Source organism: Fonsecaea multimorphosa (genome assembly GCF_000836435.1).
Source record: "Fonsecaea multimorphosa CBS 102226 unplaced genomic scaffold supercont1.46, whole genome shotgun sequence".
Classification (NCBI taxonomy): domain Eukaryota; kingdom Fungi; phylum Ascomycota; class Eurotiomycetes; order Chaetothyriales; family Herpotrichiellaceae; genus Fonsecaea; species Fonsecaea multimorphosa.
Window position 1 is genome coordinate 70,189 of NW_015971680.1, and position 26,511 is coordinate 96,699.

General features: G+C 52.6%; 11 protein-coding genes across 11 annotated transcripts; 6 read left to right on the forward strand and 5 right to left on the reverse strand.

Moving 5' to 3' along the window:
- Positions 1-3: 3 nt before the first annotated feature.
- On the reverse strand, positions 4-696 carry Z520_12010 (uncharacterized protein; the record flags this gene model as incomplete). The annotated part of the gene is made up of 1 exon (XM_016782497.1): positions 4-696. The coding sequence occupies one exon, from the start codon at positions 694-696 to the stop codon at positions 4-6; it is 693 nt and encodes a 230-aa protein (XP_016626387.1).
- A 282-nt stretch (positions 697-978) lies between these two features.
- Positions 979-2,901, forward strand: Z520_12011 (uncharacterized protein; the record flags this gene model as incomplete). The annotated part of the gene is made up of 1 exon (XM_016782498.1): positions 979-2,901. One exon carries the CDS (start codon positions 979-981, stop codon positions 2,899-2,901), a length of 1,923 nt encoding a protein of 640 aa, XP_016626388.1.
- A 738-nt stretch (positions 2,902-3,639) lies between these two features.
- Positions 3,640-4,293, forward strand: Z520_12012 (uncharacterized protein; the record flags this gene model as incomplete). The annotated part of the gene is made up of 3 exons (XM_016782499.1): positions 3,640-3,854; positions 3,939-4,055; positions 4,158-4,293. 3 exons carry the CDS (start codon positions 3,640-3,642, stop codon positions 4,291-4,293), a joined length of 468 nt encoding a protein of 155 aa, XP_016626389.1.
- Positions 4,294-6,597: 2,304 nt separating this feature from the next.
- Z520_12013 (uncharacterized protein) lies at positions 6,598-7,968 on the forward strand (the record flags this gene model as incomplete). Its single annotated transcript, XM_016782500.1, has 2 exons — positions 6,598-7,010; positions 7,107-7,968. 2 exons carry the CDS (start codon positions 6,598-6,600, stop codon positions 7,966-7,968), a joined length of 1,275 nt encoding a protein of 424 aa, XP_016626390.1.
- A 1,758-nt stretch (positions 7,969-9,726) lies between these two features.
- Z520_12014 (uncharacterized protein) lies at positions 9,727-10,978 on the reverse strand (the record flags this gene model as incomplete). Its single annotated transcript, XM_016782501.1, has 2 exons — positions 9,727-10,760; positions 10,867-10,978. The coding sequence occupies 2 exons, from the start codon at positions 10,976-10,978 to the stop codon at positions 9,727-9,729; spliced, it is 1,146 nt and encodes a 381-aa protein (XP_016626391.1).
- Positions 10,979-11,874: 896 nt separating this feature from the next.
- On the reverse strand, positions 11,875-13,381 carry Z520_12015 (uncharacterized protein; the record flags this gene model as incomplete). The annotated part of the gene is made up of 2 exons (XM_016782502.1): positions 11,875-13,068; positions 13,118-13,381. The coding sequence occupies 2 exons, from the start codon at positions 13,379-13,381 to the stop codon at positions 11,875-11,877; spliced, it is 1,458 nt and encodes a 485-aa protein (XP_016626392.1).
- Positions 13,382-13,790: 409 nt separating this feature from the next.
- Z520_12016 (uncharacterized protein) lies at positions 13,791-15,434 on the reverse strand (the record flags this gene model as incomplete). Its single annotated transcript, XM_016782503.1, has 1 exon — positions 13,791-15,434. One exon carries the CDS (start codon positions 15,432-15,434, stop codon positions 13,791-13,793), a length of 1,644 nt encoding a protein of 547 aa, XP_016626393.1.
- A 684-nt stretch (positions 15,435-16,118) lies between these two features.
- Z520_12017 (uncharacterized protein) lies at positions 16,119-16,619 on the forward strand (the record flags this gene model as incomplete). Its single annotated transcript, XM_016782504.1, has 3 exons — positions 16,119-16,230; positions 16,281-16,396; positions 16,449-16,619. The coding sequence occupies 3 exons, from the start codon at positions 16,119-16,121 to the stop codon at positions 16,617-16,619; spliced, it is 399 nt and encodes a 132-aa protein (XP_016626394.1).
- Positions 16,620-17,021: 402 nt separating this feature from the next.
- Z520_12018 (uncharacterized protein) lies at positions 17,022-19,523 on the reverse strand (the record flags this gene model as incomplete). The annotated part of the gene is made up of 1 exon (XM_016782505.1): positions 17,022-19,523. The coding sequence occupies one exon, from the start codon at positions 19,521-19,523 to the stop codon at positions 17,022-17,024; it is 2,502 nt and encodes an 833-aa protein (XP_016626395.1).
- A 1,064-nt stretch (positions 19,524-20,587) lies between these two features.
- Z520_12019 (uncharacterized protein) lies at positions 20,588-23,284 on the forward strand (the record flags this gene model as incomplete). Its single annotated transcript, XM_016782506.1, has 3 exons — positions 20,588-20,673; positions 20,724-23,148; positions 23,273-23,284. The coding sequence occupies 3 exons, from the start codon at positions 20,588-20,590 to the stop codon at positions 23,282-23,284; spliced, it is 2,523 nt and encodes an 840-aa protein (XP_016626396.1).
- A 1,295-nt stretch (positions 23,285-24,579) lies between these two features.
- On the forward strand, positions 24,580-25,374 carry Z520_12020 (uncharacterized protein; the record flags this gene model as incomplete). The annotated part of the gene is made up of 1 exon (XM_016782507.1): positions 24,580-25,374. One exon carries the CDS (start codon positions 24,580-24,582, stop codon positions 25,372-25,374), a length of 795 nt encoding a protein of 264 aa, XP_016626397.1.
- Positions 25,375-26,511: the final 1,137 nt, after the last annotated feature.

The window sequence follows — 26,511 nt, forward strand, 5'->3', positions numbered from 1 at the left end:
GATTCAGACGATGCCACGACTTAATACGTCCTGCGGAGATTCTTGGTACTGATGCGAATATCTCATTTCGTCCTGCGCATCCAGACCAGAGCCACCGAACTCGTCCTGTGTCAGAATGCTGCCGACCCCCTCTTTCAGGTACAGCAGCAACCGATACGCGCTGTTACCATTCATATAGTACCGATGCAGCTTTTTGCTTCTCAGAAACCCCAGCCGCTCGTACAGCTTCATCGCCCCAGTGTTTGTCTCCTCAGTTTCCAACGCAATCTCGTCTGCGTCCTTCTCAATCATCAAATCGATCGCTTTGCTGACAAGCGTAGTGGCGATACCCTTGCCCCGGAACTTGTCCTTCGTGGCCAGCATGGCGATGTATCCTCGCAATGGTCCTCCTCGATGTGGCTCCAGTTTGCATATTACCACTCCGGCGAGTTTGTTGTCATCGGTGGCGTCGACGGCCATGAAACAGAGTTCGGGCCATTGGTAGAGGAAATAACGGTAGACATAGATGCTGTAAGGCTCGGAGAGGTCCTTGGAGATCAGTTCGCGAATTTGGGGAAGGTATTCGCTCTCCCTCTCTAACGAGTATTGTAGGTAGTGGATGCCGGTAGGAGTGGTCTGGAAGTGCGCACTGGCAGTGGCCGAGCTGTCCTTGCTGCCGCTGAGCGACTCGAGAGCAGCAGCGGCATTGCCGCTCATGGTATTGTAGTTCCTAGGGAGGGGTCAAGAATGCCATGCTGGAAATGGGGTTTGGGAAAGGAAATTCGCATCGAGATGATTTGTGCCTGAAGATCCCCGGCTTGGAAAACGCCGATGACGAACCATGTGAAAGGGCAAGGTCGGGATCACCAGGATGATTTAATTAATTGCACACTCAGCAATTACAGTCCCTGCCCCGAACAATCCGCGCCTTGGGATCATATACTGTCGCGTGCTCCCCATGCAAGCTTGTTACTTGCTGAAGGGGGTTGTACATCCAAGATGTCTACTCTCCGTCGCCGCTTTGCCAACATCATTCGCGAATCACCTACACCCTCCTCCGAGCCTAGTCGCGATGGGACGCCAGATCCCAACGAGGAACTGAAACTGGTCTCGAGTAAGAAGCTGGAAAAGCTCAAAACAAGGAGACACAGCAAGAGGAGGTCCGGCATCACGTTTGGCCTGGGTGGTCTGCTGGGCCTATTGTTGGCTCTGCTGTTCGCTCAGTCGCAAGATGTTATCAAATTGGAAGGTTTGCTGGAGGTCAATTTAGACAGCCTGATGGATGTCATTCCTGCAGGCATAGTAAATGATGTGAAGGACCTCTCGAGAGCAGAACGAGATGTCGTCAACTACGACTCGTTCTCCGTCGGTCTCCATCTACTCTCCCAGGGGGTAAAAGCGCACCATCCCGTCATCATGGTACCAGGAGTGATATCTACAGGGCTGGAGTCTTGGTCGACAGGTGAAAAGTCCAGACAGTACTTTCGTAAGCGGCTATGGGGATCATGGTCAATGATGAGAGCTCTGGTAATGGACCAAGCGGCCTGGAAGAAGCATATCATGCTCGACAAAGAAACAGGACTCGACCCTCCGGATATCAAGCTGCGAGCAGCGCAGGGGTTCGATGCCACCGATTTCTTCATTACCGGGTATTGGATTTGGAACAAAATCCTCGAAAATCTCGCCACCATCGGATACGATCCCACGAATGCGTTCACTGCCGCTTACGACTGGCGTCTGTCCTATGCCAACCTAGAGCACAGAGATCAATACTTCACAAGGCTGAAGAATTATATCGAGGTGGCGCAAATGACCACTGGGAGGAAGGTTGTCCTTGTCTCGCATTCTATGGGGAGTCAAGTTCTTTTCTACTTTATGAAGTGGGTAGAACACAAGGATCATGGAAAAGGAGGCCCTCAATGGGTAAACAAGCATATTGACTCATGGATTAACATCTCGGGCTGCATGCTCGGGACGGCCAAGGACATTCCAGCGTTGCTCTCTGGCGAGATGAAGGACACGGCCCAGCTGAACGCCTTTGCAGTTTACGGCCTCGAAAAGTTCTTGTCCAAGGAAGATCGCGCTGAAATCTTCCGCGCCATGCCTGGCATATCGTCAATGCTGCCCAAGGGTGGAGACGTCGTATGGGGGAATACTACATGGGCCCCAGATGATCTATCGCCACCTATCCAGAATGGAACACACGGAACTTTCATCTCATTCAAGCCGCGCGGCAATCTCACAGAGACTGTCCGCCAAAACCTCACCATGTCACAGGCTTTCGACTATCTCATGGACCATGCGGAGCCATGGTATGTCGAGCAAGTCAAGCACTCGTACTCTCACGGCGTCGCTCATTCCAAGGCCGAAGTCGAACGAAATGAAAATAACCCTCTTACCTGGATGAACCCCCTGGAGTCGCGGCTCCCACACGCGCCTGACATGAAGATCTACTGCTTCTACGGCATCGGCAAGCCTACCGAGCGCTCATACTTCTACAAGGAACATATCCAGCCGCTGAATAATGGGTATATCAACATCTCGATCGACACCAGTGTTAACTCTCCCAATGGCCGTCTTCAACAGGTCGGCAGTGTCGACCACGGAGTCGTCTTCGGGGAAGGTGACGGTACAGTCAACCTCATCTCCACAGGATACATGTGCGCAAAGGGGTGGCGAGGAATCAAACGGTACAACCCTTCAAACATCAAAATCACAACCTTTGAGATGCCCCACGAGCCAGATAGATTCAGCCCTCGTGGGGGGCCTAATACTGGCGATCATGTCGATATACTGGGAAGAAGCAGTTTGAATGACCTGATTCTGAGAGTTGCCGGAGGGAAGGGCGAGCACATTGAGGAGAACTATGAGAGTAGGATATGGGAGATCAGTGAGAAGGTGAAGATCTATAATGAGGAATGAACTTGATGATCGAGGGGGAAACTGTACAGTAAACGGGGAGGAGTCCTGTTGTTTGCATAGCGAGGGCGTTGTTGTTTCGGGTTGATACTGCGAGGGTCAGATACCCCATTGTGGACCCGTTGTACTCAGTAGAAGGCAAATAGAGTCGCATTTTTGTGGGAACCATAAGACGCGTGGGATTCGATGAAATCCTACGAATGCGTGGGATAGCTGAATTTCTCCTTTTCTGGCGTCAAAAGTCCCTACGTGAGCACAAAATAGGATAACGTGCATTCGTAATTCCTCCGATACACAATCCTTCCGTTCCACAGAGACTATCACATGCCATGTGCGAGTGGCTTATCTTCCCAACGTAGCGTACTGGGCCTGCCGCTTCTCCAATCGAGTAGAGATTATCGATCGCAGCCACAAGAGCCACAATTCAGCTGTGGCGCATCCGCCTCCCTCACACCCTGCCAAGGGGAACTACTACCAAATTCGCCCCCATAACGTGCATAAGGAGGGTTGAAGTTTCGGCGATCGACAAAATGAGATGATATTAAAGCCCAGGGGCCAGAACGCACGAAGGATTGTGATGCGAAGTCAGTCTGTAGCACATCAGCCAACCTCTTTCCACCACGTTTCAAACGAGCTTCTGCGCGCCCAAGTTCACGCCGAACCTATATCAAGTGGTGCATCGCTCTCGACACGAAAGACACCGAGACGACGTTGCTGACCCGCCGTCTCCTTCTCTTCGGAATGGCCAAAACCAGAGACCTCGTCCCCCTCATCATCCTGATCGTCCTCGTTGCCATTATCGCGGCCGTCGGATTCGTGGCCTACACAATCGCACACGATGTCGGGCACAAGACGCGGCAGAAACTTGAGAGGAAGAACGTTTCGTTCAGTCGTGATGGGATGAAAGTCTTGGTGAAAGAAGTGTCACGGGAACAACAGGAAGATGCGGCGCAGAGGTAGGCAAGAGCACATGGGCTTGAGAAGTGACCTTCTCGCAGGATCAGAGCAGAAATGACTGACTGGGGGCTTTTCCAACACAGTGTAATAACGAAGATATGGAACAATTCCAATTGGCCAGCGTATCAATCTCCGTTGCTGGGATGGGGACAGGGAAATAAGACGCCTTCTGCGACACCTGGAACGGAGAAGAGAAACCCGTAAGTGTGACCTGTTCTTCGTTACCGTCCACTGGCGCCATCTCGCTCTGACAGAGACGCACCGAAACCGTCGAGGGGCGATGCTAATCTGTTGCTGAGCAGGTTTCCGCGCTCATCGTCCTCTTCGCAATCTGTTCCTAGTCTCTCGCGACACGGCTCGACTCAGAATAACCTTGCTCGCACAACATCTGCGCAGGTTCCGCTGTCGAGGACCACCTCTTCGCAAAGCAGGACGTAAGGAGTTTTCATGATAGGGCATACCCAAGAAGGAGAAATAGCGCTTTCGCTTCCGAGGGCTTGTGCTGAGAGTGGCCAGTACGAAACGCAGAAACGGATGAAAGGTGGGAGGGCTGTTTTATTTACCCTAGATACGAGAGCTGGAACGCGGCTGGATTTCGGCGGGATATGTGCACAACTGGCTCAGTTGGCCCGGCCGCCAAACAGAAATGGCCTACACAAATAGAGCCGAAGGTGTATGAAGACGATGTGATTCAAGGAGGCACAAATGGGCGCATTGTGTCATAAGGCAATGAAAGGCTCAAAGAGCCTCAATACCAAGCCTAGCGCAATTGATTGACCATGACTTGCCCAAATGGCCATGAACCAAAAGGGCAAGATAGCATTTTCTGTTCCGAAGCTTTCCAACTGCGGTGTCTGCCCCGTGCGACCCATTCCTCGCAGGCTCGCACCAGATCCTGTGTGTGCTTGATAATGCCTGCACTTTTGTCCGAACTTGGAGCATTGACCAGCTGTGCCCCAGCCTTCTTTCAAGCAGCTTGAACCCCATGGCCCGTGCCCGTCCCTTGGAACACTCGAGTTGAAGCGCACGTTGATTACTCCGCAAGTGAGGGTCCTCCCCGTTCGGTAACAGATGGCAATGTCAGCAAATCCTCAGGGCTTCTGCACGTCAGCCAAAGGCACGCAGTGTGGGCGTCAAACAAGCCTATCGCAGAGCAAAGGCAAGGTTTGTTCATGCAAGATGACCTCGCAGAAGCTTGTCTTGATTGGCCGTTATTTTCAGCCCTCGTTCTCTTGTGCTCCTTGCAGTGCTCGGCTCTGGCCGGAAACGAAAGCTCCTTGTGCACCTGCATGTGCTTCTTATGCACCAGTACCTCTCGTGCGAGAGACTAGAGGAAGGGGATCCAATTTGAAAGCCGAGCTCGGTATATGAGTTTTCTCTGTCGATCAGAGCAGAGAGACGGAGCACCCAGGGAGGGGCTCTTTTGTCGTTTAGGAGACAAGGCTCTCTTTCGGTTGCGGAAAAGGGAAATTGGAGGGGATATAGAGGGGGCAGGGAACACGAGAGTTAAACTCGCAAAAGATATCGACGGTCTGACAGGAGCAAATCCGAAGATCTTGTGCTCACACTTGTGGTCTGATGATACTAGTAATGGCGAGACACGCCCTCGACGCCCAGAGAATTTTCACAATGGGGAGATTGCCATTAATCACGCGGGTGTCCATCGCTCATCCCGGGGGTCCCTCCAATGCTTAATGCTTCGATGCTTCATGCACAAATCCCTCCCCCAGCTTCGTGTTCCGGTCGCGCGGTCACACCTTATTGCCGAGGACCATCTTCCTGGTAGCTTGCGCTCTACCGCGTAAATTGGAAACGGCCAATGTGCAAGGCTACCCAAGTCGTCTGAATACCTACCTAGGTACCAACGAGTCCAGCAACACTCTACCATTGTGAATTGCATTGAGTCTTGTCGTCATCGCTGCCATCATACGTGAGTTTATATGTAAGTTTGCATCACTGCAACCAAGCTGTCGGCGAATTCTGGCAGCCCATGGTGACGTCGGGCAGTGCAGCAGACAAATTTTTCTCGCAGGCCATTGATCGCGAAAGGGGGGCAAACTCTGCTGTGTAGGCGGCGAGGACGGGTGCGGTGGAGCTGGGCATGCCCGGAGGAGCCACCAGAGCCTCTCACAAAGACCGCCCCGAAGGCCCCGAGGTTGAACGACAGGGCCTCAGCCACTTTAGACTCGCGAGCCAGGACGCCTTGGGCATAGAGCGTGTTTTCGCCGGACCACTGCTGGGGCGGCCTGATCGTATCCAATTCCACCCATCCGTCTCTCTACCTTCTCGACTGGGCGAAACAAGCGACAAAAAGGCACCAGCAGGGTGCCAGCAACATCGGGGACGGGCAGTTCTGTGGAAGAGCGAACCGCGAGCCCGTTGCTCGCCTGGGCTGCTTCCCTTTTGCACCAAGTCGATCCGCAGACATCCACAGCTTCTCCATCTGCTCAGCGCTCACCTAAGCCCTTGACCACTGACATACTGCTCTCTACTCTCGCACCTCTTTTGACTGATTTCCATATCTTCTTTCTTCTTCCCCTTCTGGTCATCATTCTTCCGGCCTCCTCGGATCCTCTGCTCGACACTCCTCACCTCTTGTCCTCGTTGTCCCTCTGGGCTCTGTCCCTTGCCGTCGCCTCGAGACCTTTCCGCCGCCATCCTACGCCCTGGTCCCGCGCACGAGATTTTGCTTGAACACCCTTGCCTGACCTCGCTTTCCACCAGGCGGTCGACGCAGGTGCAATGCAGGCTTCCCTGCCGTCCTGGAAGGACGCCGACAAGAAACAGATACAGATACAGATCCCATGGAAATCACTGCAACTTCTCGTTCCTCACAGGCTGCGGCGCAGGCTGAGATCGAAGCTCCGCAACAGATCGTCGCCTGCCTCTTCACTCGCCTCCCTCAAGACCTCGTTTTCTCCCGCGGACACGCTACGGTCACTACAGAATCATAGATGGTCGATTTATGACGGACAATGGCTGTTTTTGGCGATTGTGGGCATTTTTTCGCTGAGCATCATTGAATTCCCGGGGCCGTTGGTCAAGACAGCCGTCGCTACCCTCCTCCTCGCCTCGTTAATATTCCCCATCACTCGACAATTCTTCCGGCCTTTCATGCCTATTGCCGCATACCTCATTTTCTTCTACGCTTGCAGGTAAGTTTTGGTGGCGGATTTGCTTTGTTCTGCGCACAACCCCCACCCGATGCGCCCGGCAAGGAAAGTCACTAAATGTTGCTTTTTCCTACACAGATTCATCCCCTCTGCCTGGCGGCCTCCGATCTGGGTCAAAGTCCTCCCCGCTCTGGAGAACATCCTTTATGGTGCTAACCTCAGCAATATCCTCTCCGCTCACCAAAATACCGTCCTGGATCTTTTAGCATGGTTCCCCTATGGGCTGGGTCACTTTGGGGGGCCCTTCGTGGTTGCCGCAATCATCTTCGTCTTCGGTCCACCTACAACTCTCCCAGTCTTTGGCTTCAGCTTTGGGTATATGAATCTGGCCGGCGTCATCATTCAAGTCCTGTTTCCATGCTCCGCCCCATGGTACGAGAACAAGTACGGTTTAGCCCCGGCCAACTATTCTATGCAAGGTTCACCCGCCGGTCTAGCACGCATTGATGCATTGCTCGGGATCGATATGTATACCTCGGGATTCACCGCCTCCCCAATGGTATTCGGGGCCTTTCCATCACTTCATGCTGCGACTGCCACTCTGGAGGCACTGTTCATGAGCCACATCTTTCCCAAATTCACGCCATTGTGGGCGTTCTACGCTGCTTGGTTGTGGTGGTCAACTATGTACCTCTCGCATCACTACGCGGTGGATTTGGTTGCCGGAAGCTTGATGGCAGGTGTCATCTTTTACTTTGCAAAGGCTAAGTTCCTGCCGAGACTGCAGCCTGATAAGAGATACCGATGGGACTATGATTACGTCGAGATCGGCGAGCTCCAGAACGACTATAGTTATGGTATTGCTGGCCTCGACGGCAGCAGCCCCGACAGCGACGAATGGACCATCGGATCCTCGTCCTCCATCTCTTCCGGTTCGTTGAGCCCGACGGAGGAGAGCCCAAAGCTTTGGACAGAAACATACTCGAATTACGAAAGATGACGAGGATTCATCCGTCGACATGAAAACTGCAACCTCTCGTTTGAACTCTGCAGCCGCTTCGGCCTGGCGTTTCTGTTACGACTCAAACACGCTTACGGATCAAGAAACTTGCATATGAGCGCTCAATTTCTGGATTTCTGCACATAGAACACAAACTTACTGTAATACGACACCACTACGAATACGCTTCTCCCCGACAAGAAATCTTCTCCCAGGATCAAGCCGGATCTGTCGTTTCTGCCTGGTACTCTGTTAATGAGGCTGGCCTGGCATGGGATTAAGTATGGAATATCACTATCGCTGGCACAGACTTCCTTTTGGATGCGATGTGGTTGGTTGGATTTGGTGGACGGGAGGGTTTAGACCCAGGATCGGTCTGCTATCAGGGTTCGTGGATTTGGTGTTTCAGCTGGACTCCAGCACATTCTGATTTGGGCACCGGCGTTATCCCTGGAAAGTTTGAGCGGTATGGCTTCCAGCAGCCTATTTGTCAACCAGCGGCTACTGTTTACCGTCTGGATTGATACATTACATTCGCTTGCATACCCCCATGTACAATACCTATATCGAGACTTACGACCGATATGCCATTCGCTTTGTTCAGCACGGAATTATGGGGAGGAAAGAAGAGGAAGAATCAGAGTTGGCATTTGCTTCAAGGGCGTGTCTGCACAAACAAATTGGATGGCGTGTGAGGATAAGGAACTGGTCAAAAATGCGGTTGTCCCAAGATCACTTGAGCGCGAAGTCCGTCCCGAGTATCCGGTATGGGATTCAACGATGAGTTTGGACATGGAAGTTCAGCCAACCATCGGGACAGGACCACATTCTGTGATCCTGAGCACCTGGGGTCATCCATGTCCATGAGCACCGCTCGACTCCACAATGCACCCAGCCACGTTTACGCACGGTTCAGACGCCACGCGCCACGGCGCTGGATGTTCCCCAATGGGCTTGCATGATTGTCGCCCCGGTCACAGCGGTTCTATGGGTTGATGGAAGCTTGTTCCCGAGTTATAAGATGTCGTGTAACGGCCGTGACACGCTGATGCTCGGACAACGTTGAGGGGATGCTGTCAATCAAGGGACTGGAATCCTAAGAGGCACAGGCAACCGAAGGATTTAATCTAGTACATAATTTAATACCTAATGAACACGAGGCCCCTTGAGGACCATTTTTTGCATTCCGCATTCAAAGGGCCCTTCTTCTCTCAGTGAACTAGATCTTCCCCACTGTGTTGAAGGCTCGCTTCCATTGTGCTGGGGTGTGAAGCGTTGAGTGTTTCAAATCTGTCGCATTCAAGCATGGGTCTCCCTGGCGGGACACTCGATCAAGTCGAGCCCCAGACAAGGCTGAAGGCGCCATCACATGTATGTAGAAGGCCCGGGACGGAGTCAACGCATCTTCTGACGGGTCTCGGAGCCGAGAGAGAGAGAGAGAGGGGGGGGATTCGCTTGTATATTTCGAATGCTGCTGTCGCCATCTATCTACCTAGTGTGTGCCGTACCTACGAGTACTATGTTGTACTCGCACGATCTAGGCGACATGTAGCATCGAATGGTATTCCAGGAATACTCTGATACCCAAGTCCCGAGATGTACGAGGGAGACAGCGAATAACAACACTGTCGTTCCCTGCTATATGTGTATGTTTGTTTCTGTTGTAGTCATTGCCACATTTGCACGATTCCGCAAGGCTGCCACTCCCTCCCGGCCCCCTTTCCCTGAGCCTACACTGCCTATTAGGTACCTCCATACCTACTCCATGCGTCTCAAGACGCCGTCGAGTCCCATCCTGCTCAGACAACTCCTCTTAACCTCGTCGACGCTGTTGCACCCACAGAGGGCCATGCACCTGCGGAAATCGTCGTACAGCATCTCGAGCATCTTCTCGACGCCTCTCTGTCCACCGTACGCGAGGCCCCAAATCGCCGGTCTGCCGACCCAGACGCACGAGGCCCCGAGCGCGAGCGCGATGAAGATGTCTGTCCCCTTCCTGATGCCGCCGTCCATGTGGATCGGGATCCGGCCCCGGGCGGCGTCCACGCATTCCACCAACGCGTCAATCGTCGCGGGGACACCGTCGAGCTGGCGTCCGCCGTGGTTGCTGACGATGATGCCGTCGCATCCGTGAGTGATGGCCAACTCGGTGTCCTCGGCGGTGACGATGCCCTTGATCCAGATTTCCATCTTGGTGCGTTCCCTCAGCCACTGGATGTCCCGCGCCCAGTTGTGCGAGTCGTCGTTGAAGGCCATGAACCCGCTGTCGTGGGTCTGCTTGCGGATCATGTCGCTGGTCAGCTCTATGACGGGGAACCCCAGGCCTTCCGGGGTGCGGAAGTCGTTGCGCCATTCATTGTACCGCACGCCCAGCACGGGCGAGTCGGCAGTCAGTAAAATGGCCCTGCAACCCGCCGCCTCGGCCTTGTTGATGATGCGCTCCTGCAACGCCCGGTCCTTCATCGTGTACATCTGCATCGCGTAGTGCACATTACCATTGGAGGCCCCCACGACCTCTTCTACAGAGTAATTCGAAAAGCTCGAGATGCCCATGTTGATGCCCATGGTCGCGCACGCCCGCGACGTCGCCACCTCCCCGTCCGGGTGAGCCATGGCCTGAATCCCCGCCGGTGACACACAGAGGGGGAATTTGATCGTACGCCCGAAGCACCTGGTCGCCGTGGATAATCTGGAGACATCGACGAGGACCCGTGAGCGGAGCCGGTATTTGTAGAAGGCGGAGCTGTTTTCGGCAATGGTGGTTTGGTAGGTCGAGCCAGAATTGAAGAAGTCTTTTTGGTTATTCAGATACTTAGACTGGCGACCAAGAGGAAAATGAACAACATGTTGATGAGAAGGATGAGCTGGGACAGGTATCCTGGTAGAAAACCTACATACCTCGGGCTACTTCTGGCAGCTTTGCGTCTGCGACGGCCTTGATATCTTCCATGCACAGGATGGTGGCATCGTCGCCCTTTACAGGGACGGGAACTGGTCCTCCCCCAGCCATGTTGTTTCCTGTCCGTATGTTCCTGCTAGAGTATTTTGTGATCTGACGGTTGTCAAAAAGATAATTATCGCTCCGCAGTCTCAGATTGTATACGAGGACGCTGTCGCCCTAAATTGAACGCCTGAACTCGAGAAAGTAATTACTCGTCGCTGAAGCGCAGATCAGTCCCATTTCCTCCTCCCCAAGCGCTTTAAAGTATTTTAAGTAGATCTCGTGCCAATATTTACTGATTACCGGAATTTGAAGAGAAACAAATACCCTTCCTGGGCGAACGAGATCACTAATCTCGCTGTGCCCATTGGAGGTGCCTCAGCAGTGTGCGCCCTTCAATGACAAGGAGTTCGACAACTTGCCGGCTTCGCCCGGTCGCTGGGCTCCAAAGCCTCGCCTTGTGATATGCATATCTGGGCATTAGGTATCTTGAGGATCCAACATGCGAGGCCGCAAGGGGCCTAGAAGAGTGCCGGTATCGTCCGGAAGCTCGTCGCAATGCGCGTGGCGATAAGGTGTGAGGACAATGTTGCTGTCACATCTGGCAGTCACAGAAAGGATGAAGTGCGTAGCGAACATGTCCTTGTTTGCGTTATTATCCTTTTTGGTCGTGGCTGGTAGGGACTCGATAGAGTCATGCTGCTATCACTGCAGCCGTCGCTCTACAAACTCTCCTCCATGTCAGGCAATATTACCCAAGTACCGACTAGATCCTCTGATATCCGACTATAGACTCCTCGACTGCATCCATTGACATGTCCACCTTCAACCCTGAACGAATCCTTGAGTGGGTTTGCTGACAGCCCGCTTTATCACAGCTTCCGACAGTCTCGTAACCGCAACGAGGGAGATCCGTCGCCGGACGGCAGTCCTTCGTATCCTGTTCAATGCGCTTGGACGGTTCCTCACCTCGTCCCCTCTTTCTCGTCAATGATCTTCTTCACCTCGGCGCCGCTCAGTCCTGGTCCATTGAGAATAACACTTTCAACTGTTCCGACAGTATAGACAGACACCCACATTCCTGGGACTTCATCCTGAAGTATATGAATACACATTCTGACCTCTGCATCCCCGATCGGGACAGCCAGGCTGCTTTTGATGTCGTTGATCAGCTGGTGCATGCTAAACGACACCTTGCCTCGAACCTTGCTCGGGCTCGAATGAATGCAAGACACGAAATTGGAACTCAGTTTCCGTTGTTGCCTCATTCGGAGGATCTCCACCACCTCTGCAATGCGGCCGACGGCGTAGCGACGAAGAGTGGCTTCTGCACTCTGAGCCGTCATGGTAGAATTGACAAGTGCCTTGGCTCTAACCCGATCTAAGAGGGATAGTGTCCGATCTTTCACAATCCGTGGGGTGTTGGCCTCGTTGCTCTCGGAGTTGTTGCTCGTGTGCATCGAGAACTGAGCTCCCGCACGGTTTTGTGCTTCGGACGATAACCCTAGGATCTCTCTTCGGGCCGTCTCAGCTTTGGCTTTCCGCACTTGGGTCTCCATGCCCACGTCAAAGTTCAAACGAGGAAAGTTCCGGATCGCACCATGGACCCAACAGGCAGAGTTATTCCGCTGAGATATCCAGCACGCCTCGATTTCGGCTTCGTAAAGCCTTTGCAGGCCACATTCATCCCACCTGGGGTTCGCAGGTCTCTTGCCTCCCGCACCAACGTACTCGACGTTGTAACGGACGAAATCAGCGCCCGTCATTGTGAGTTTGAAGGGCCCCTCTTGATGTGTGAGGAGGCGACCACTAAAGTGCGTTGCAACGTCCAACTCGTAGATGGCCAACATCCGTTGAATATCTTCCCTGGCCACAGTGTGTTTTTTCCAGAGCCGCGTGACAGAGTTCAGCAGGCTGCCCAAATCTGCCGGAGTGGATTGACCGTTATGGACAATGTGTAGCGTAAACGCCTTAAGGAAGGCCGCATGCAGGGATACGAAGTCCTGCAAGACTGGAGGAAGCGCCTGCGGAGCTGGCTCGACATCGTCGGTGTCTAGAGTAAGTTGCCGAAAGGTCATCGTTGGCGAGAACTCCATATCGACGGAATCCTTTTCGTTTTCGCGCTTGCTGGAAGGAGGGGTCGGTAGTTGCAACTTGGGCTAAAGACAGGTTAGCACTGTCACATAACTCATCTCGAGTTTCGCTGACCTTTTTTGCTGTGATCTGGGTGACATAGACACTACCCGGCTCGCTTTCACTGTCATCCTGCACAGCATCTCGTTTGCGCTTTGAGACATGCTTGACACTCTTCTTGGTAGGGACTACAGGCCCTAGAACCACTTCCTCAAGTTTCGACTTCAGCGCGATGGGGAGTTTAGCGGCCTTTGAGGCTTTGGAGATCTTTGAGTGGTTGTTGACGGTGGTTTGTCGTTTGCTGACCCGATGCGAACTTCCACGCAGGGAAGGAGCCATGACGGGATCAGCGAGGAAGGTGCGACCGAAATCAATACCCAGGTCGAGGCTGCAAGAGCAAGAGCAAGAGCGAAGACGTAGAGACAGAGACGGAGCAGGACAGGGAGCAAGGCGTTTACAAAGCTTGGCTCTTGGGCAAGTCTGAATACACTTCCTGCAGATGTTCTAGAGTTCAATTGGCTCTTCTCTCATTTATGAGGCAGTCGAAAATCGCGACGCGACGCGACCCGTCGGGGCGCTAGCCGAATATGGTTATATTGGTTTCCCAGCCACCGATTATCGGCGAACACCGAATACTCGCTGAATTCCAATTGTCAACCGCCTCAGCCACACCAAATACTTGGTACCTAGGTAATATCCCAGCCAAACGCCTGCGCTAATGAACAACGCACTATGCTCTCACAGACCGCTAATCTTGGTCTGGAACAAGGACCTCATCGGCGCCCAAATGTGGTGTCGAGTCTTGCTCCACCTGATCGTCCTCACTGTCATACGCACGACCTTTGCCCTTGTCTTCCTTCTCCTTCGCTTTGTCTTGCTCCTGCTTGTCTTCAATGGATGACTGTCGATCGGGATTGAATACGGACTGCGTGGTTCCCTGTGTAATGTCAGCCTTTTCGGATATTCCTTTGATCTCTTCCACGGGGTCATCGTCCGTCTTTGGCTTCGGAGCCGGCTGATCGAAGATGGTGGCTATCGGTCGGGTAGCCAGACTTTGCGCATCGTCCGTTTTCAATACATGCTTCCTGTCGCTCCAGTATTCAAGGGCTCCGATTTCGGCATCGGCAGCCTCGACTGCAGCGAGCAGATTGTCGATTCTTCGACTTTCGGCGTCACCCTCTGGCTTGTCCTCTTCCTCGTGGGTCCGCCGGTGTTCGCGCGCTTCATTTGCCGTCTTCTTAAGGTATGAAAGGAGCTGCCTCCTGGAATTCTGGAAGACGAGAAACGACATAATATCTGGTATATGGTCTTTGAGGTAGACAAGCTCCTCTCCACCTTGTTGGACGAACCTCTTGACCACATCAATCTTTTCTCGATCAATAGGTGCAAATTTGAGTGCCGTAAGCAGGGTCGCAATGTCTCTGATCTCCTCTGGCGGCTGGTCCTGATCAATCGTGCTTGGAAAGCTGATGAAGCTTGATGGTCTGGCGGTTTTACCGGCGCCATCAACCGCACTGATCGGACTACGATCTCGCTTTGAATGGATAGTGAAATAATCGCCGGTTAAGTGGTGGGCATCACTCATGCTCCCAGGCATCCCATAGCTGCCGTGCACCTCGCGTTTGACTCTTTTCCGTAGCCATCGTCTCCGTCTGACAAATGAGTGGAACCAAGGATGCGTCCCATGCCAGGTCCAACTGCGTCCAAAGGCAAACGAGTACTGCCAACCTTCCTCGTCCACGTCGTGGCTCATGTCGACATACCAGCTGTTCCATGCCCATTCCCACGTCGGATCAGGCACCTGAGCATTGGTGATATTGACGGCTGAATCCTTCATATCCTTGTTCGACCATGGACTAGGATCGGGCGGCAGCAGAGACGAGTGTGAGTAAAGAGGAATGCCACAAAAGAACGCACCCCGCTGGTTTTCGTAGAGTATGTCGATTTCATGGATTTCGTGTTTAGCCTTTTTGTGTTCTCGCCTCCTTCTCTCCGCACTCTTTCGTCCTCTCGTGGCAGAAGCGGTGTGTGCAAAATCCACTTCCTGTGTTCCAGCCTCTGTCCCGACTTGTTGCGCCTGCGGAGTTGACGCTGATTGCGACGAAGGCTCCTCGGCGGTAACAATACTGCCCGTTTTGGAGTGGTAACGGTCCTGCTGGTATTTGGCATACTTCCGCCGGCCCAGATGCTCCTTCAAAGATTCTCTTGTTCCTTTCTTAGCCAGTTGCCCCGTGCTCGAGCTCGGAGAGCTTGAACGAGGCTCACCGTGGGACTGCGCCTCGTTCCCAGGCTGGGTGCTATCGATGAGAGCGATCTCATGGTCATAGGGATCAGCGGCAGACCCGTCATAGGTTGTGATACGAGTCAGAATCTTGGAGACATTTTCTGACATGCCTCTGGGACTTTTGTTAGGGCAACAATCGAATTCAGCGGGCGTTCGTCTAACTCCAAATTGAAATCAAGTTTTAGAGCATCCACTAGGGCGCCTACACCAGACTGCTAGGCTTCGTTTTCGGAGCCTCTCTGACAGGACGACAATGGTATATAGGACTGATAAAATAATGCGGTGGTTTATACAGAGATCTATTGCAGTAGCTGGGATGTGAATGGGAAAGAATGAGAGCCACCTAAGCAGGAGCGCAGCCTGCCACCGCCGCAGCTGCATCTGCCAGTGCACAGTGTTTACGTCGTTGGCGCAGGCAAACAGAATTCTGAGTGGCTGGTTCCTCAGATGACGCGGGGAACCTTGGTGGACGGATGGTGCGCCTACGACATTTTTCCATGCCGCCAATGATGTCACTGCCAATGACCACCTGCACTGCTTGCTTGCCCAGTGCCTGCGAGGCCAGGTTCGAGCAGCTGCGCAGGTGCAAATCATACCACCATTACCTCTATGAGCTTTCTTGAACGCCGAGCTGATCTTCGCCAATAACTGCAGAGGCCCCATCCTGTACCTAGCCATCTCGCAGTTTCTCTGAACACCCGTCATCCCTCAGACTCTTTCACCATTGAGCGGTTCACTTCCAGACATCCTCCCTTCCTGAATCACTTCAGCAGGCCTCAGAGTTCGCCCATCATGTCCTCGAGCCGTGGACTCACCATTGCTGGTCTAGCGGTAGCTGGCGGAGTTGGATATTATCTCTATAATGCTGGTGGCGATCCCAAGGTCGCTCAGAAGAAGTTCGAAGGTAGGACTGCTCGTCGTCTCACCGCTGGAGTCCACTAAACATGTGCACAGCCGACGCCTCCAAAATCTCGTCCCAGATAAAGAGTGAAGTACCGGGCAAGGAAAAGGAAGCCGAGAAGAAAGGCGAGGCCATCGCTTCTCAAGCAGGTCAACAATTTAACCAAGCTGTAACTCGCATCCTGCTTGTGCCTTGCAAAATCCGATACTGACAGCTCTTAGTCCGCTGACGCCAAAGCCAAACTCACCGAAGCCGAAGCAAAAGCAAAGGAAGTTAGTCAAAAGACAGGCAGTCAGATCAACAGTGCAATTGACAAGTTCGATAAGACGGTTGAAGAGAAGGCCGCAAAGGCAAAGAGTGGGATAAGCAGCTGGTTCGGTGGCAGCAAGTAGGTCAAAACAGTTTGATGCCGCTGGTGTTGGCGTCGGTGGAATACCATCCTTGTACAGTCTTGCCCGTCCGCAGCTTCGCCATCGAGGAAGCCCCAACCTGGGCCTCCATTACCCTCAGTTGACGAAGCATACTCTATCGGTCTAGTTAACCTTCATAATAATCTCAGTCACACAAAACATTCTGTTTGGTCTTTCGCAAACCTTGGAAGCCACTAATCTCGAGTCGTGCTTGGTGAGAGGTGGATGATGTCGGCGGTCTAGAGTTACACAGACCTCTATAGTCTTAAGTGTGTGATAGTGTGCAAAGTCGGCATGTCAACACCACATTTGTGCTGTGCGGCAAGAATTTTGGGGTGTTGAATCAGACTTTGCTGTGGCAGTTAGCTTGGGATGTACATACGCTCATTGCTTCCCACGGAAAAAGACGTGAATCCCCTTTTCTATGGCTGTCCAGTCTCGGAGGCCGTCCTTCATGCTTCCGTGAATCCAGCCAGGCAATTTGCGCGATATCCGCTCCGATGAGAACCGTCGGTCGACCATCAGGATCGCAGCATAGTCGTTTCTGTGCCTGATTACTCTTCCAATGCTTTGGTTCACAGCTCTCATGCATGCATTTTCGTAGTATTCCCTGCTTGCAATCTTGGCCTCAGCCCTGCATTCTGCTTCACCCTTCCCCTGGCCTTTGCAGTGCTCGTATCGAATTCCCTCAATATGTTCCATCTTGGCCTTCCACTCCGCTCCATTGGCATTGGGAAATGGGAGACCGACTGCAAGTACTGCTCGACCGAGTTTGTCAGAGAAGTTGATACCCTCAGAAAGCTTTCCGCCCACGACTGACAACATCAGACCTCCTTTTCCGCTATCCACCGCAGTAGCATATTCCTGTAAAAGCTCATCGACAGCAACCGACTTTGATTCCTGGAAGATTGTCTTAACCTTACCCAGCGCATGCATTACCGGCTGAGAAGCTGGAAGGTGCTGCCAAACGGAAAGCACTCGTGCAAGGTAATCGTAGCTTGGGAAGAATACCACAACCCCGTCCGGCACGATCCTGCATGTCCGGACAACAAGCTCTCCTAACTCAAGAATCATTTTTTCAGAGCCACGCATTTCATACCTGAAATCGAACTCAACGCCAGAAGATCCCCTTGTAACGGCCTGAGCGAACAAATGCGAAGGGGGGATTATATGACCGAAGCTGAAAGTTCGAAGCCTGTCTCTGTCGAGATATGAAAAGAGATAGTCCGAATAGTCGGACATAGGGGACATAGTTCCCCCGGCCAGAATGACAGCTCTTGATTCTTGGACTATTTCTCGAAAGTGCTCTCTTGGGTCGAGCAGCGTGTAGTGGACGACGACATCGTTATCTTGTCGGCTTGTGAAGAATCGTCCTTCATCGTCCGGATTCATCAATACTATAAGAAAGTTTTGAAAATGTAGCAAAGCACCTTTGCTGTGATTCGAATCATTGTGATCTCGCTGCGCCTCAGAGTATCCCTCAACTTTGTGGCAAAGCTTGCTCTCGTGCAGGTATTGCAAGAGTTTGTGGGGTTTGATCTGATCGACTCCTTTCCCCGACATGAGTTGAGTAGCTGTTATAGTTGCTTGGGCTGAAGTTCCTTTTCGCAGCGTCTCACGCAGACAGTCGATCATCGAAGTCAGCAACCGTATCACTTGCATAACGTACACACGGTTTTTCCCTTTCAAGCGATTCTTGAATCGACTTGCGTAAGCGGTGACCTGTCGAGCACCTTGTTCAAGCTGGCCGAGACGTAACGAGATAGAGAAGGTGTCCGCAATGGCATCCATAAGATTGTGAGCCTCATCGATGATCACAACATTGTCTTTGACTGAGACCCCCAAAGCTGCACGAGCGGACTTCTGTAGGAGTAGAGGATAGGGTAGCGTGAGCACCTCACTCATGCTTATAGCTGCTCGCGAAGCATAATAGGGACAGAGTTGCATCTCTTTGCCTAGATGACTCGTGTCTTCGATGTCGCGTATCTCAGCAACCACTCTATCTCGGAAATCATCAACCTTGACTTTGTCGTCCTTTGTGGGGATATAGGGACACCTTTTGTCTTTGGGAGTGGCAGGCTTCTGGAGTTCGAGGCATTGCTCATTGATTGCGGTGGTAGACGATAGCCTTGCAACTTTCGGGTTGATGCACAAGTTTTTTCGGGAGCCTAGAGCAAGGTGTTTCACCCCTTCTTCAAGCGAAGACTTGCGCGTGATATCCGCAGCCTCGGAACGGATGGAGGAAGGGGGTTTGACACGACGCAGCTCGTTCACGAACTGGGTGAGCTGAGAATGAGTGCGTGAGCAAAAAATGATCTTAAGTCGATCTTTTTCTTCTTCAACATCAGTTCTCGTTGGGCCCTGTAGCTTGTCGAGCAGAGCTTGGGTTGAGCTGGAAAGGCTGACCGATGAGTGGTTGGCAGCGTTTGTCTCTTCCCCCTCGCTGTTGTAGTCCTCCAATATAAACTCGTCCTCATCTGTAGCCTTGTCATCGTTGTTTGCAACCTTGGTTCGAGGTTTCTTGGAAGCTTTCACATCGTATCGCTTCTGTCGGCGAGATGCCTCTTCTTCGCGGATCGTGGCAAGTCTCAACTCAAGTTCCTCGCGTTCAAGAAGCAGCTCACGGCGTTGAGCAGACTTTTCAGCCTCCAGAAGCCAATCGTATGGCTCATGTCCATCCGTCGGACCTTGCAGCGCCAGATGCTCGTGATCTCGGAGCCAGGTCAAAGCACCACATATCAAGCTCAGCGATTTGCCGGTGCCTGTAGGAGACTCAAAGATGCCCACTTTGTTCTCCTCTATGCAGCGATAGAGCTCTTTCATGAAATCTAATTGAATGGAATAAGGCTGATAAGGGTGGCAGAAATTTGCCTGGGTGGGCTCCATACTGGCTGACTTCTTCAGTGTAAGCCTCGTGCCATTTGTCGTGTAGCTTGGGTTGGCGGGGTTTCAGGCTGCAAGGCATTTTCAACTTCAGGATGAATAGACGTGTATTCGACGCGTGGTAGGGTTATTCGAAGTCACGATGTTTGATGCTTCAATCGGATCGAGAGTCTCGCCAAAGACAGCAACATGGACAAATGTGTAGAGACTTGTAGCGGCGTCGATAACATCATCTTATTGGACATCAGCTAGAAGGGGCGGTTTCGTTGTACACAAAGGAATCACGGCCTGATTTTGCAAGAATCACAGGAACATCAACGGGCACAGTGGAATGCCAAAAATGGACTATGGCACCAAGGGTGGTGGATACCAGGTACCTAGCGAGCTAGGTATCAAGGGTTGCGGCTGTGCAGGGCTGCAACTGATCTCTAATGCCTAGCGAGCCCAGCTAGGCCCCAGCTAGGGCATAGGCGCCTCTGATTACAGGCTGCGGCTTACTCCGCCCGGGGCGTATTCCCACCCAGATGCCCCTCTTAGCTAAGTCCCAAGTGCCTATTCGTACAAGTGCCAAACTGGCCCCTCCACTTGCACCACGCAATGCCAATTACCGCAGCCTCGCCTTGCCTGCGCCCTCCAAGTATTCTATCAACTTTAACTCACACAAGTGCACAGACAATGCCCGGCTTTGGTTGACGCGGACGACCAGGCCACATTTGCTTTGCTCCTTTGCCTCCTCAGTGCCCTCCAAGACATGTCTACAAAGTCGACCAGCCCTCCGAAATTGTGCTCCATTGATCTACTTCCTTCAAATACCCCCACCCTTTGCCCTAAAGATCCAACACTCGCCCTGACTGCGTAAGCACCAGGGCAATCTCCTGAACTTCCGGAAAACCATATCATCATCCCTCCTCCTTCCTGTGCGGGTGCGGGACGGATCAAGATCTCTTACCTCTTGAGAAAATCACCTGCAAGCTCCCAGGTGCTCAGGCAGATCAGGCCCCTTGGAGCTGAGATTCAGCTGAAATACGAAACACTAAGCACCAAAGATCACCCCTCCGAGCCTCACCATGAGTTACAATACGGGGGCCACTTTCGTCCCTGGGGGAGATGATTCCTATTACATGCCAGAAATCATACAGCCAACCCCTAACAGGTCTGTGGTACTGGGTTCATGACGCTGCCGATCATCGCTGACGACTACAGAGTACATGAGCTGCCCAGCAATATGCAACAAAATGTGGCCCAGATGGAGCAAGTTGCCTCAAATCCCAATTCAGCGAATTCTGCCTACTCAGGATCGGTCTACTCTCCCCAGTCTGCCGAATATATGCAGGGCAACGTGCAAACTTGGGCGCCGTCGCAACCCTCTAGTATGAACGCGCCAGGGTACGATCAGAGGGCGCCCAACGACCGCCAAACCCAATCTTACAGGCAAGATAATCTTTTCCCGCCCAGAACGACCTCGATGGCCCCGACGGCCCCGACGGAACAGCCAAACTTCTCTCCGTTTCCCATGCTTCGCAACCCTCCTCCCAACATCCCCCCTACCGATGAACAGAAAGAGGCTACACTGGAAGCCGCAAGGGTTGCTGTGCTCGGCTGCGACGACCCTGATACCCAGCTCGCGTGGGCTCAAGACGCCTTGTCATATGTGGAGGTGTGTCAGCAGAACGAGGAAAGAATCGCTTTGGCACAAGCACCCAGAACGAGAACGCCTCGAATTGAGCACGTTCTCAAAGAAGATGCTCTCAAGATTGTCAATTTTCTCGCCGATCAACATCATCCCAAGGCGGAGTTTATGAGGGGCATGTGGCTTGAATTTGGTAAGTTCGGGCACCGGGTCGACAAAAAAGAAGCATTCTATTGCTATACAAGAGCTGCGGAAAAAGGATACGTCCGCGCGGATTACCGGATTGGGATGCAATTCGAATCCTCAAACGACGCATTGAAGGCGATCAGGTACTATCAAAAGGGCGCGGATGCTGGAGATTCAGCGGCGTGCTACAGACTCGGGATGATGACACTCCTTGGCCAGCATGGACAAGTGCAGAACTTCGAACGTGGCCTCAATCTCATCTATATGTCGGCTCAGACGGCAGATGAAAATGCGCCACAGGGTGCTTATGTCTTCGGCATGCTCCAAGCACAACAGATGCCTCAAATCCAGGTACCGGATCAATTTCTGCCCAGAGATATTGCCGGAGCCAAGATGAACATCGAAAAGGCCGCGTACCTCGGGTTTGCCAAGGCTCAAGTGAAAATGGGGACTGCATATGAGCTTTGCGAGCTGGGCTGCTCTTTTGATCCCGCTTTGTCACTGCACTACAATGTCCTCGCAGCGAGACAGGGGGAGCCCGAAGCAGAATTGGCAATAAGCAAGTGGTTCCTCTGTGGCCATGAGGGTCTTTTCGAGAAGAATGAGGAAATCGCCTTTACCTATGCGCAGCGAGCAGCGCTTTCTGGATTTCCAACAGCCCAATTTGCTCTGGGTTACTATTATGAGGTCGGTATTTATGTCCCGGTCAACTTTGACCAGGCGAAAGAGTGGTATCGCAAGGCATCACAGAGCGGCAATCAGGATGCTACGGGAAGGATCGATGCTATATCCAGGTCAAAGACTTTGTCACGCAAGGATCATGAAAGTGTCGCTCTCAAAAAGATTCGGCAGCAGCGTGGTTCGATGATTGGAGGACCCGACGTGCCTCCCGTCCCAGCAATGCCAACCTTGTCCGAAGAGACGGAACCTGGTCAGCTCGAAATGCCCGATCCTTCTCGGTTGTCGCTCAACAATCAGAGACCCCCTTCAGCAAGGCCAGGCAGTACAGCACCCTACCCTACTGGACCTCCCAATATGCCCTCTGTCAACCAGGGCCCAGATTTTCGACCCGCGTCCGCGTTTGGCATAAATCCTAACCTCCGGCCAACCTCGGCAGCAGCCATGGGCGCTCCAAGGCCTGATCCATACGGCACTCCCCCTTCGAACATGCCTCCTCAGCAGCGGCCTTATTCTAACCCCGGAGGAGCTGGCTACCCTGGGCCTGGCTATGGTCGTGGAGGGCGCATACCATCAGGAGGACCTCCTCCACCTCAAGGACAAGGAACTCCTACCATTCGCCCACCATCAAGACCCAATAGCTCTTCACCATACCTGGGGCCAGGTCCTCCGCCAGGGGGACAATCACCGCCCACAAAACTTGACATTGGCTTTTCTGCTCCGCTCGAACCAGAGAGAAGACCCCGGCCTCAACAGCAGCAGAATCCCAGCAATCCTCCGCGTGGGTCTCCAAGACTTCAACAAGGCCCTCCAGGACAGCAGGGCGCCCCATCGCAAAATAGACCGGGTCCTCCTAACCCTCGGCCTGGACCAGGTCCGGCCGCAAACGTTGGTGGCTACGGTGGTATGCCTAACCCCAACGGACGACCTCTTGCTGGCAACCAAATGCAAGTTCCGCCCAATGTCAGACCTGCAAATCTCCCTCCTTCAAAACCTGACGCCAATGCACCCGCTGGCGGCGCACCACCCTCGAAACCGAGTTCCGTCCCAGCGACGGCAGCTCGGCCCCCGGGCAAGGGACCCAAGACATTCGATGAGATGGGTGTTCCGCCGGGGAAGGACAAAAGTGAATGTGTAAGTGGCCCTAATTTCCCCTTCATTCTCAGTATGAATGGGAATCTCCCATCCCTTGTGGAAAGCTGCGACTCGCTCGATTTATATTGATGATGACCGTGACTGACATCTCTCTAAATGACAGGCTGTTATGTAATGTTGCTACGGTGTTTTATTTGACGGTTTTCAGTGATCAAAATGTGTTATGTATGATACCCCGGGTATGTTAGCCTTCAAAGTGATTCCCTCCAGCGTGCAGAATATTACGTGATTGAGCACAGCGCGTCATGCAGATGCATATCGACGCGGGAATGGAGTTGCAAAGCAGCGTTTATTTGGATAGCGAGAAGAACCGACGCCTAATGTCGGGCAGGCGACCTGGAAATTCACATTCAATTGAGAGAGGGGTCACCTTTCCTAAACTGATTCTTGCTGAATCCCAATATCTACCTGTTCCATTTGTTGGGGCTCGGCGCGCGGGCACCCATTATAGTTTTCGCCTTAATCAAGCCGGCCTCGCTGTCGTCGCCCATTGGTCTCTAATTCGTGACAGTAAGGCACAGCTGATGGCGAGCTGAGCATCCACTATCTTTGTCCATAGAGACGTCGTCGCACACCCTGTATTGTAGAACGAGAACAGGCAGAAGTTGGATGAGAAGTGGGAGAGAACGCGTCCTATGTCTTGATGTCATCTGGCAATTATCATCCTGAGACCCCAGGGATGCGCCAACGATTGGTAACTGGTTGCTACAAGGCTGAAGGATGCGAGGCTGAGAAAGCTAGAAACCCAACTCCAAGGCCGACATAATTGTACAAATGTTAATTGGACGATTTATTAAGATTGGCATCTCCGCAATGCTTGACTGAGCTTGTCTCTTTATCCCTCTGTACGAGGTACTATTCTCTTTCTGGTAATCAATTCGACCGTTGGGCCACCAGGGCGACTCAGCCACCTTCGTATCCAATGATCAAAATCCGCGAGATGTGATGCCTTAGCACGGTTCGCTCCGCGTCTTTTCCACATGCGTTGCATGGCCAACTTGCCATGGGAATGCTGCTGCCTAGCATCCCCAGCAGGGTGTCAATGCGGTGGGCGATCCACATGCTGCAACCGCCGGCTGCGCGACTATCGATGCTCGTGAACAGCGCCAAATATCGTATTGACTGCGAACAGGAAGCCTCTTTTGGCGGGCGGCTTCGCTTCTGGTGGCCCCTTTGGGCCTGCACATCATGACCTACCTGCAGCTATGATGGCAATCAAGAGTAAGTGCCAGAGATATAAGAGCCTTGGGGTTTTCAGGACAGTGCACTTCAAATCGCCATCCAGCTCGAACTCGACACGATCACAGACTTTGAGGCCATCCCACTTCCACCGTACAAACCCTCCTCCGAAGTTACCCAGAGATCCTTATCATGATGCTTGATTCAGTAACAAGGCTCTCAATCGCCGAAATGGTGATTTACATCCTTCTCCTTCCGCCCACGGGGTGGCTGCTTTACAAGCATGGTCGACGCGCGCTTGGAGCATTCTTCTTCATTTTTGCGTTCGATATACTTCGCATTGTCGCCGCGGGCATTCAGATTGGCGATCACAACAACCCTCACCCATCCACGTCAGGGGCCATCGTTTCCTCCATTGGCCTTAGCCCTTTGCTGCTTGCTACTGCTAGTTTTCTGGCCCTGCTGAGGGGCTACTATGCGACGTCGAACCGCAGTCAACCTGCAACACTCATCGAAGAGGCGGGAATCCATGTTGGCGCAATTTCCGGCCTTGCGCTCTTCGCTGCCGGTGGAGCGAAGCTCGGGGACGAGCACAACACCCAATCAGACATCAACACGGCGTACTCGCTGCTAGAAGCTGGAGCCATCATCCTTCTGGTCACATGGATTGCCGTCTCTTTCCTCTGCGCCCAATTCTTCTTCAAGCTCCGCAACCAGCGGGCCGCAGGGTCCCTGATGATTCTGGCGTGCGTCTTCATTGGCGTCAGAGCCATCTATAGTGTGGTCTACGCGTTCGATCATGCCAAGTCTCTCAGCCCTTTCACAGGAACTTTTGCGGTCAAGTTCGTGTTCATGTTCTTGGTACAGCTCATTGCAGTCTTGTTGCTGCTTGCTGTTGCGTTTGTGACCCGCAATATCCTGGCCGACCATGGATTGAGTGCGTGGGACCAGGAACGGAGGATTGGAACTCGGGGCCAGCGCAGTCAAGGCACCTCAATTCCGCTTAGGGCACCGGCCTCCAAGTGAACATTGTTGCGATCGTCCGGTAGTCATATGAGGATCTAGGAAGTTGGACTGAGGGCAGTGAAACCGATCGATATGGAGCTCTCCCTCTGGAAGGCTCACAGGGTTCGGGATAGGTCTGGTGGGCCTTCAGCGTTCAGAAAACTGCGTTGCTCTCATTCTGTCTTAAACTTGCATCGCCTATGTCTTCCTCTCGTCGACCCAATACTCAAACAGATGTTGCAGATGAAGCCAATCAACGCGACGCCCCGAGCACTCTCCACTCCGCTGGCACCCAAATGAGGTTGGCCATGCCACCTACGGCCACACCTTCCAACTCGCTCAAATGATAGCATGGATGCGCATTTGGATCGCTTGGACCAGCGAGGACCAGTTGCTGAGCGTGCGATGTTGGTGCAGATGAGGCGCGTAACATTGATCAGGAACTAGCCGATTGTTTGGTCCAGAATCAATTGATGAAAATATTCCACCAATTGACTCCAGGCGTTGGCCTGTTCTTTTCCTCGGCCTCGACATGGTCAGAACCTGAGTCTCCAAGATCGACTTCCTGTTGGCTGGGGAAACTATCTTCGGGAAATTGCTGCCTTACAGATGCCAGCGGTGTGGACACAATGCTAAAGTCTGCAAATTCGATAACACATTTCCAATCAGCAGAAGCAGGTGACAGTGCGTTCTATAACGTTGGCGTTTGGGCTGTTGAGTATGGCGGATTTGAGGTGACCGATACTATCGAAGGCATGACACGAGCAAATGGTTTTCTTATTTCGTTGCTGACTGCGTGAACTATTCTACGGCGATTCTGAGTCATCTAGACCAACGGGTCAAGACATGAGGATACAAGGCAAAGATATATATATATATATATATGTATGTCGAGGGTGTTGGGGGTTGTTTTGTCGGTGAGGACTAATAAATGCTGATGCGAAGTTGCTGTTTAGCCTAGTTTGACAGACCGTCGTCCGTTCAACATCTAGTCAGAAAATGGGATGAAAGGCCAGGGGCTCTAAACAGAACTTAGCTTTCTTATGTGAACGATCAGAATGGGAATGAGTTGCGTTTGGAATATCAAAATGTACTCAGTAGAAGGCCGGTTTGTGGATGGTGGCGGTGCAAGGCTAGACCCCTTTTTAGAGTGGCGTC